Below are 11,387 nucleotides of genomic sequence, written 5' to 3'. Positions count from 1 at the left end.
GGCCATTCCCAATTCCAACTTGAGCTGAACGACTGCGAACTTGAAGACGACATTCAATAGCCACCTGAATTGGAAATTCAAACCCAAACAAAATGTCATTATTTATGAAATTACTTTCCACAAAAAATTGCACCCCAAAGCCGAACACACATAACCCTTAAATTGAAAATGAACTGACATAAGCCGAACACGCATCAGACGAAATAAAATGGGGGATGAATGAATTGAGGTCAGAGAATATAACATAATTTCATATCCTTAAAATGTAGAGGAAATTACAACCTCGACCCAGCCAAACAACCAAAAACGACGAAGAAACTGAATGTCGACCTAATGTGAGAGAATGAAATGAAGTGAGAGAAATAAAGTGGGAGAAGTGAACAAGATAAATTCATTCAAACTATAATGAACACCGCAGTATGTGGAACATCACATTTGAGTTGTCACTTTTGCAGCCTATTGTCTGCAAAAGTGACCATGACGGCAGAGTAGGCCTGCAAATTGACTGAAATTGACTGAAATGCCCTTCAAGGCATAAGGGCCTTTTAGTCCGAAAAATGGCTACAAATATCTCATTTGTGATTATGGTTTAGGTCAGAGGCATGTGGCGATATTTTTTTTAGTCAGAGGTCTGGAGTGAAACTTTTGAAAAGGTCAGGGTTATTTTATGCAGTTCACTCTTAAAAATATAAATACATTTTTCTCTATTTTATTCTCTTTCTTTTACTTTATTTTTTTCACTTAATACACAAAATTAAAGTTGCATAAAATCTCATATCACCTAAGTAAGGAGTCATTTTCCTTAAAACGGAGGAAGTATTATATATCTACGAAGTGGTGGTCGTGCGGGTTCCACCCGACGACCACAGTCGTTGTCACTACGTCCAAGTGAAATACTGACTGAGTCACCTACTGTGATGACTTGTTCTATTACTCAGTTGATACTGTAGAAAACTTACGCTCATTTGCTTTTAGACATTAAATACTTGTAAAACGTATCATAATTGAATAAATAGAACACAATTTGACAAAAATATTTTTTCCCGTTAATTGGTAAAATGCATGAAGAGTTTTTACAGATACAAACAATGGGTAACATATATTACAATTCACAAACTCTAAAAGAGGATTTTTTTTCTTTTTATAATCAGGATCAATAATGATTACATATTTGAACCTCGATTTATTAGATAGAGGAGAAACTTCTTATTAACTGAGTTGTGAGTTGTGTTCATCGTAGAGAGAAGTTAAAGTGGGATTTAGAATGTTGAAAACTAACACCATATATAATGAGTCCATTTAAGAGTTAAACATGAAAAAAAATTTTAATTTGATATAGAAGTTTTACAAAAGTGACTGTAATTAATTTCTAATGAAAACAAACTAAGTTTTGCTTAGTATCTTTACAAAAGTGACTATGTTTACTTTTTTTATAATAGTGACAACTTTTTTCATTTCACCGTATCGAATTGGTTACTTTTGAAATTGTCACTATGTATATAACTAGTTCGACTATACCGGATTCAAACTCATTTATACTGTGTTCAAATGGGTAAAAGTAAAAAATGAGTGAACAATTAAAGTATGTTCCCATTTCTCATATATCTAAAAATTAATTTCCATATCCTAGTCTTATAATTTGCATAATTTCATATTACGAAGGTTTAAAGCTATGTATAGTTTTTCCATAAAAGGAAAGTAAGTTGGTGCATTTGTTGGCCATCCATTTCGCTCCAATTCATAACCCTAAGCTAAAAGAAAAATTTGATGAACCAATTTTCATCGATCTCAATATATATGAACGTATATCGGATCACCACTAGTTTATATGCATTGTATTTGTATCCACCCTCTTCTCTTTACACTTTACCATCACCTTAATTTCCCATTCTTCATTTTCCTAGAATTTTGTGTCATAAACATTATTTTTGCTAGCTTTTCTTGTCCGGACGAAGGTAATCTGAATTCGTATTTATTTATTGATTTTGTTTTTAAGGTTCAATTTTTGACACTCTTTGTGGAATCGGTGTAGGAAGATTGTGGGGGACATTGAGGTGTAGTATCATTATTTTGATATAAAAAAATGGGATCGGATTCAGACAGAGATCCCGACATAGAATCTGAGTCGGAGGGAAAGGTAAGCAGGCAACATAGTCAATCTTCATGCCCTACCGAAGATGATGATGAGTTGAACATACATTTGGGCCCAAAAGTTAGTCTCAAAGAACATCTCGAGAAAGACAAGGTAAGGTCATCTACTATTTCAATTTGTTGAGAAATGTTATGATGTTAACATCATCTATAACTATTGCTATCGTTTAATCTATTTAAATACCCCCTCCGTCCCAATAAATATGAACCATTTGGTTTACGGCACGAAATTTTATGCAGTGTTGTTTTGTAAGTTAATGAAGAGAGGGGAGGATTTTATGCAGCGTTGTTTTGTGAGTTAATGAAGAGAGAGGAAAAAATAGAGATAGTGTTGCTTTTATGTAGTGTTATTTTGTGAGTTAATAAAGAGAGAGGAAAAAATAGAGATAGTGTTGCTTCCATTTGGGGAAACGTTTTATTTTCCAAAAAGCAAAACGTTTCATTTTTAATGTGACATAGGGAAAATAATATATTTTATTTTAAATGTCTCAAAAATTATAATTGAGATTATAATTTAAAACCTAGTTACAAATTGAAGTTTGATTTGTGTATTTTTTTCAGTATAACTTACTAATTAATTATGTCAATTATAAGGTATGTGGGATAACAATATGTGTGTGTGTCACTCTAGGATTCAATCTTACATTTTCTGGAGGTTGATTCTCGTGAGAACATAAGATCATTGCATTGAACGTATATATAATGTCATTGTATTCGCTAAAAAGTTAATTGCACAAAAAATGATAAATCTTTCCTCTCATCGGGTTCAATCTAACCTAGATTATACATTTATCTAGCAAGATAATCCATATAATGAAATGAATCATAGTAGATTATATTTTCGTAGTTAGGATTCTCATAATATGAACCCTTTCATGTGTATTTATACTATATCTCTTGCATGGATAACATATAGATAAATATATAACCATACGAATGAACTAATGAACAGGATGACGAGAGCTTAAGGAGGTGGAAGGAACAACTGATTGGAAGTGTTGATGCTAGTGCCGTTGAAGGTATGAATTTGCATTTTTCAAATTTCCTCCAAATTTCAAATTGACTGAATATATGAATAGATATTGATAGAAGCATAGTAATAAACACAATGATCTATCTACAACCTGCAGAGAATCAAGAACAAGATGTAAAAATCTTGAGCCTAGCAATCGCTACGTCGGGAAGGGCGGATATGTTGCTTCCCATCCCGGAAGGGGAAAACCCTAAAGGGTTGTGGTTTACGCTCAAGGAAGGGAGCATTTACCACCTCAAATTCACCATCAAAGTCAGCAACGACATCGTTTGCGGTCTCAAATATACCAACACTGTTTGGAAGACTGGAATTAAAGGTACATCTTAATATATATGCAGATTTGATGATGATGATATCAATAATGTGGACATGCTACAGTTGATAGCTCCAAAGAAATGCTTGGAACCTTTAGTCCTCAAGCAGACCCTTACACACATGAAATGCCCGAAGAGACTACTCCTGCTGGCATTTTTGCTAGAGGACAATACACTGCTAGATCTAAGGTAGTACTTACTATTTTATTTCATCCCTTTATTATTTCATTTTTCTATTATTTTTTGAGCAAATTCGGATAATCTAAATATGTTTCCTGAAATATAGAAGATTTTATTTGTGCTAACGAAATTTGTTTCAGTTTGTAGATGATGACAACAAGTGCTACTTGGACATCAACTACACTTTTGACATCCAGAAAGATTGGGCCAAACATTAACCTTTTGTCTGTGCCAACAAATCATCACTCCTCATTATTGGAAGCAAATTTGTCTTCATTTATCTGAATATGTTTAGCTTTTACTATTACTGGATTGCACACAAGTGTGTGAGTATTCGTCGTTAGTTACATATGTATAGTTGAACAATTACAAAACTCGTATATGATCTAAAGAACTTTGTTGTTTGATATATCTAGTGTTTGGGCTTAGATATTTTGTTATTAAGTATCCTTTATTTCTTAACTATCAAGGAATCATATATTTTTATGATTGATAATATACGAATATCTTTATCTGAAAATTCTACATATTATTGTATAAGATGGAGTATGACAGTCGTAGATATGTTTCGGCTAAAACGATCGTTATTGAATGTGTCACTTTCATCAAATGCATTATCAAATACAATTCCAACACCATGCTGTGCGTGCGTGACAAGACTACAGCTATAGGCTTAAGCATTAAATACATGTATTTTGTAATTATCAATCTCAATATTTAGTTTTGGAACAAATAATTGAATGAACAACAAAATAGTTTTCTATACTAGGATTTGCATATTTACATCTGTAGTACTCTTACACTTTTTTTTGAGATATTTTGATTTTTATCAAATTTTTGTGTAAAGAATATTTTTGTTCATTAATTATGGAGATATTGGTTTCTAAAATTATAAATTCTGGTCAAATTCTGATATTTCTCGTAAACTTTAAAATTGGTCTAAAATATCACAAACTTAAATTATGTTTCTTATTCTACACGGCATGTCAATCACCATGTTCGACTAACGCATGTGGTTTTTTGTAATTCTACTTGGTACCACTAAATCAACGCGACATTTTATCCTACTTGTCATGAACTTAAAAAGTAATCTAATTGTGAACTACTATAATAATCCATCTATTTTTATAATTAATACTAGTAATAAAATCATTTTTGTAAATAATTCTTGTGTGAGTGATTTTAGAATTTATATGTTATTAGAAAAAAAAATTATGATAAAATTGATAAATTTAAAAGACCGAGATATAATTGATACAATTGCTAAATTTTAAAATATTAATAAAAAAATTGAGAGATTTAAGAAATCACTAAAGATCATAATAGCTTCAATCACTAACTCGTAACAATATATCATACTCAAAAAAATCGAGTGTTAACTCTCATTTCTTAGAACACCCATAATACAGCCACAACTCCATTTTTCATTGTTATGATAAGAGTGTCCACGATAAGGGAGTCCCGGCGGCGCCGCGGCTCCCTATTGGACAGATGAGCCGGGGCGGGGAGGGGCGGACAGGCCAACGCCGAGTAGTCGGCATGGACAGGGCGGGGGTAGTAGCTGCGGCGGTGCCCGCTGTGGGTTATTGCGCGGCCCGGTGAGCCGCGGCCGCCGAAAATTTTAATTTTAATTTTTTTAAATTTTCGTTAATTTTTTATAAATACTCACTCCCACAAATTTTCACCTCACACACATCTACACCCCCAGTTTCACTCTCTATCCCTTTTTCACTCTCTATATTTCACTCTATATTTTCGTTAATATGCACGGTGGAGATAGTGATTCCCCCGGCACTAGAGACTCGGGATACGGCAACTATCCTCCTACCCAACCATGGAGATCGAGTCCCCTCCCCCTCCATCCCAGTCGTGGGTGCTTACATCCCCGCCGTGGCAACATATACCCCAATATCGGGGTCAGTCCTCCTCTTATCTCATCAGAGGAATATGGGTCGTCCTAATTAGCGTTCGGGGATTACCAACCCAACAATGACGCGATCAACCATCCGCGTCCGGGTACCCCTTCTCACTCTTTCTAACGCACCCAATCTCCTCTGTCTGATTACGATAGATTCACATTGGCGGTGGCAGTGTTTTTTAATTGTTTTTTATAAAAAATTTCGTTGTATAATTTCTCGTATCTATAATACAACGAATATTTGGTCTCAATTCTTTTATATTTTATTATTATTTCATTTTCTAATTATTTTTAGTTCAATAATTTTAATTCTAATTTAATTAAAATATACAAACAATTGATAAAATAATGTGATTTGTGGCTTGGGCGTGTCCACTATTACTGTGGACAAATGTTTTGTGACTATAGAAAAAAAAAGTGGCTATGGACAAAAAAAGTTGCTTGTCCACCAAAATGTCCACATTATTGTGGACACTCTAAGAAGTCTCATTTCAGCCACAACCTCTGACATATGACCAACCTCATTAAATCAAAACTCATTTTGTCAATTTTATTATTTTTATATTTCCTAATCTTATATATTTATTTAAATTCCATATTTTAAAATCAATACTAAAAGACTAGAAATAATAAATTACTTGATTAATATTCGAACAACTACTTTAATTAATACAAAAAAATTACATAAATTAAATAAAAATTTTGCATAATTTGAACTCCTAAATTAAATTTCAAGTGTTGTGTGCCAAAATTTCATCATTAGATCCAGTCAGAGTTGGTTGTAAGTTCGCCCCTTGTTGATGGAAGCATGTCAACGCATATACTCTCAAAATTGAGGCGGTGCACCATGAGACAGGGTGTCGCATGCTACTCCCGGCCTAGATCTAGCTACGATTCTTCCTACTTAGCTGCATTTTCTCCTTCGCCGTACCTTGCACTATTGTCTGGCGTGCTTAGAGCACAATGAAAATCATTTCAATATCATTATGTGTAGTGTCTTGCCTTTGAGCAAATAATGACCTCTTTCGAGTAGTCAGACATGTGATTTTGACTTCACAAAATTGACCACTTTGGATAGATGTCATTTTCCAAGTAGTACCTAATACTCTCCCCGTCCCAAGGGAGATGGCCTCTTTCTTGGGCGGCGCATGATTTTATGCAGCTTTATTTTGTGTGCTAAGTGGATAGAGTAAAGTAAGAGAAAGATGTAAAGGTGTTTCCATTTTTAGTAATGAGTCATCTTGGTTGGGACAAGACAAAAAGGAAAGTAGGTCATCTTTAGTGGGACAGATCGAGTAGTATGTAATATAAAATGCATAACAATGAAAATAAATTACAATAGTACATGTATGAAAATATGGACTTCCATGGGAAAATAACAATAACAAGAGGGTTCTAAATCCCATACATAAACCCTAATGAATGAAATCTCTCTTTCGTAAGTGTGTCAATACGTTGAATAGACTCGTCACTAAGATTGATACGAGAATATTTCTCGAGTATCCCCGAATCTCTCTTATTAGTTTAGTATTGATTTAGCATATCCTTTCATATCTTTTGCTTATTATAAATAGGGCTATAGTTATTCTTTTTAATCAATCAAGAAATACATAATATTTTCCCTAGTTCTTTCTTTCGTTCTCTTCTTTATTTGCAAACTATAAACCAGAGCTGATCTCAGGGAGAGCCTGAGATGTCCACTGATACGATTCTTGGAGCTGATCTCAGGGCGAGCTCGAGACGTCCATCTTTATTCCTCATCGTCGATCACTCGTCGACGTCGGAATCTTGTTAAGGGAATGCTCCCTTAACAATTGGTGCTTTCATTGATGAACTCATGTCAGATTGTCGCGGTCTAGTCGTCCTCCCTCGATCCGATTAAGGTGATGATCCAGCATATTCTGGCGCGTATGGCTCGGCTACAGACTCGCATGGACGAGTATGATCGCCGCCAATCCTCACGCCATACGCTGCGACCGGATCCGGAGCCACCGCACAGCCGCGCACACTCACGCCTGCTGGAGGGTCCCTTGCCGTTCACACAGTCATTTGCGGCTGTATCAGTCACTACGCCGCTGCCACCGGCGAACGCAGCCTTTTTGGGCCGGCCCGAGGGGTTTCGCCCTAACCCTAGTTGTGCGTCGGGCCCGTTTCGGGCTGGTTTCACGCCGCAGCAGTCGTCGAAGTGGGAGCTGCCGCCCACATCGCGCGAGAGAAACTCGACCTGGGAGTTGCTGCCGTCGACGCGGTCGCAGCAGCTCCAGCCATGGGGCAACCGGTTCCCCGATCACCAATCTCACAATGGGCATGAGGCGTGGGACAAGCTGGGTCAACGTCAACCCGCGCCACCACCACCCACATACGAGCCTGATCCCTACCGCCAGCCGCATTCGGTGCCGCCAGAACAACTGGCCTATTTTGGCCTGAGTTCTTACGTGCAACAGCAAGATTCGGCCACAGAATACCACTCATGGGTCCACCAGCAGCTACCACCGCAGCTCGTGCTCGATCAACCGTCGCCACAGCAACAATCGTTCTCCGGCTGGAGTTCGACTAGCCACTGCCATCCGGCAGCGCCGCTGCCTGCTGATGCTCCAGTTTCAGTTGCGACGAGGCAAGGAAAACCTAAGGAGACCATATCTCAGTCTGCACCATCTGTTGCCTCTGTTTCTCAATCTTTGCAAAACGCACATATGGGTGTGGAGGTAGTTACAATATCATCTATGACTGTGGCTGTTGATTTAAATGTTCCAACTATGAATGAGAAATTCAAGAAGGATAGAGTTTTGGGCTACACGGGAGAAAGTAATAGGTTCCAATTTAAGAGTACAGATGGACATGGGGAGGCTATGGATCATCGATCAACATCGCTCGACGTCGATGCATGATTGATCCCTCCGCGCCACGACACGCCATCCACCCCCCAGCTCCATGTTTCTCCTTCTTGGTTCGATATGTTCGTGGTTAAGGCAAGAGGGAGAACCTTCACTGTAGTTGTGCGTGAAAACACCAATCTTGTGGGTGCTGCGAGGGGAGTTGTAATTTTGTTCGGAAGGGGTCAGCAGATGCAGATTGATAAGCATTAGGAGTTTCATGAGGTGTTTCTGGATGGCCTGATTTCTGAGCCGGGATGTCTCTTTGCTCTTTGGTTCCAGAATCTATTGCTTATCGATGTCACTCCATTTTCCCTTAGTTTGGAATCCGTCGGAGGTGCCATGACTGTTTATGAAGACGAGAGAGCGAGGGCCCGTGACTACAACCTGCTCGAAATATTTGAGCTCTCAGACATCCCTCATGCTCTACCGTGCAGCCCCGATATCTGGGATGAATAGAAAGATGATTATGTTAAGTATGTTCATATCAATGCAATTCTAGCCCATTGTGTGAAGTCGGTGGGGCGCGATGTTCCTGCTAAGCTGCTTGACGAGAGGATCATAGACATTCGCCATGCTTCGTGGTTTCCACCTTGAGGACAAGGTGGATTTTAACAGAGGGGGAGTTGATACGAGAATATCTCTCGAGTATCCCCGAATCTCTCTTATTTAGTTTAGTATTGATTTAGCATATTATAAATAGGGCTATAGTTATTCTTTTTAATCAATCAAGAAATACATAATATTTTCCCTAGTTCTTTCTTTCGTTCTCTTCTTTATTTGCAAACTATAAACCGGAGCTGATCTCATGGAGAGCCTGAGACGTCCACTGATACAATTCTTGGAGCTGATCTCGGGGAAAGCCCGAGACTTCCACTTTTATCCATCCGTTGTCGACCTCTCGTCGTCGCCGGAATCTTGTTAAGGGAGTGCACCCTTAACAATTGGTGTCCATCTTTATTCCTCATCGTCGATCACTCGTCGACGTCGGAATCTTGTTAAGGGAGTGCTCCCTTAACAAAGATAGTTTTTATAATCTTATATTTTCCCTTCTCGGAAGAATGAATTGCATGGCGATGGTAACCATTTTGGAGATTCCTTGTACTTATTAACGTCGTGGCTTCTTCTTCTTCTTCAAAACTTGTCAGTTGCCTCATAAGGGGCCACGACTGATTTGGCTTCTCCATGTTCCACTTAATCACAAAATGCCACAATGAAACAAGGGTGTCCTTGGGGTTCCGCGTCAAGTAAACAACCTTACATTGACTAGAATCGAGGGTTTTGGTCAAGAGTTGATAAGGTATGTGTGTGGCAAATAATCGAGGCCCATTTGATGCGGCAGCTAGAGTAGCTGACTCATCAACCTCTGCAAACACTGGTGCCTCCAAGAAGGGAACAAGTTCGTGGGGGTGTTCGCCAACCAACTTATGCATGGATGATCGATTCAGGATGGAGTAGAGGAGAGAGACTTGAGCCATGTGATGCCTACTTTAGGAAATGTAGCCCAGATCACATCACTAGAAACAGGATTGTAATGATTGATCACTCTTTTGATTGGATTCTCAAACCGTGGTAAAAGCCAAACGCCTTCAAGTTGGATGAGATAATCATCTCCCAACCATTTCTCCGTTGGGAGAGATGACAAATCCATATTTGAATCCATTGAAGGAGAATAAAAATTTAGAAAAAGAGAATTGGAGATGGACGATGATATTGTATGCACTACTTATATTTTATATTGTCGTATGAGCATGGGCAATGGTCATCAAATCCGGTCCCTTCTAGAAGCAAAGCATTCAATGCCATACATATTACTCCATTCGTCTCATAAATTTTGTCACATTTTGTCTAGACACGAGTTTTAAAAAATGTAATGGAAAATGTGTTGAAAAAGTTAGTGGAATATGAGTCATATTTTTATATTCTATTAGTTTTATAATAAAATGTGAGTGAGAATGAGTTACTGCAATATGAGGTCCACTAAAAAAAGGTAAAAAGTAAAATAAGATAAATTTTGTGAACGAACGAAAATGAAAAAAATGTGACAAACTTTCTGGGACGGAGGGAGTATAGCTGTTCGGTTTACAAGAACTAAAGCATTTAATGCCATACATATTATACAAAGAATGAAATATTAAACCTATTATTTAGAATGAATTAAAATTAAATTAAAGTGTTATAAGAAGATTTTGTGAAATTATATTACTCCCTCCGTCCCCAAAGAATATGCATTTTGGGCTCAGCACGAGTTTTAATGTAAAATTGGTAAAGTAAAAGAGAGGTAGAGAGAAAAAGTAATTAAAGTATTGTTAGTAGAGAATGAGTTCTACTTTATTAGAGTGAAAAGAGTTTCTAAAATTGGAAAGTGCATATTCTTGTGGGACAAACTAAAAAGGAAAGAGTGTATATTCTTGTGGGATAGAGGGGGCATGCTACAACTATTATAATGTATAATGTCATGCAATATTTGTACTATAGAGAATGCGATAATTTCGAAGTATATAAGACCATCTCCAACCATACTAAAAAATGAGTTTTGGTGTAGAAATCTTCTTCAACCATATACCAAACTCAAATTCATTTTTGGTATTTTTTTTTGTGAAACAACACCAAATATGGTGATTTTTGGTATTTTTGTGAAACAACACCAAATATGGTGTTACTGCAAAAGTTTTGTGAGACAAAAACTCAAAAATGGTGTAAATTTTGAATTTTATGTAAATGTTTGGAGTAAACTACTGTTTGGTGTGAGTGAGTTTGAGTTTGGTGTAAATGGTTGGAGATGGTCTAAGCATATGAGATGGGCTTAACAAGTAGGTTTTGGAACCGTGATTATTTAAAAGCTCTATGGCATTGGAACCGTGATTTTAAAAGCTAGTATATGGCAATTGCTCAATCTATTTGCATTTATTTTGCTT

General features: G+C 37.2%; 1 protein-coding gene across 1 annotated transcript; it reads left to right on the top strand.

The window, feature by feature from the left end:
- Positions 1–1,845: 1,845 nt before the first annotated feature.
- LOC121783981 (rho GDP-dissociation inhibitor 1-like) lies at positions 1,846–4,050 on the top strand. The gene is made up of 6 exons (XM_042182162.1): positions 1,846–1,955; positions 2,033–2,245; positions 3,104–3,170; positions 3,282–3,500; positions 3,563–3,687; positions 3,819–4,050. The coding sequence occupies exons 2-6, from the start codon at positions 2,084–2,086 to the stop codon at positions 3,894–3,896; spliced, it is 651 nt and encodes a 216-aa protein (XP_042038096.1). The 5' UTR covers positions 1,846–1,955; positions 2,033–2,083; the 3' UTR covers positions 3,897–4,050.
- Positions 4,051–11,387: the final 7,337 nt, after the last annotated feature.

This window comes from Salvia splendens, chromosome 21 (genome assembly GCF_004379255.2).
Source record: "Salvia splendens isolate huo1 chromosome 21, SspV2, whole genome shotgun sequence".
Classification (NCBI taxonomy): domain Eukaryota; kingdom Viridiplantae; phylum Streptophyta; class Magnoliopsida; order Lamiales; family Lamiaceae; genus Salvia; species Salvia splendens.
Note: the sequence above shows the minus strand (reverse complement) of the source record. Positions and strands in the feature narration are given on the sequence as shown.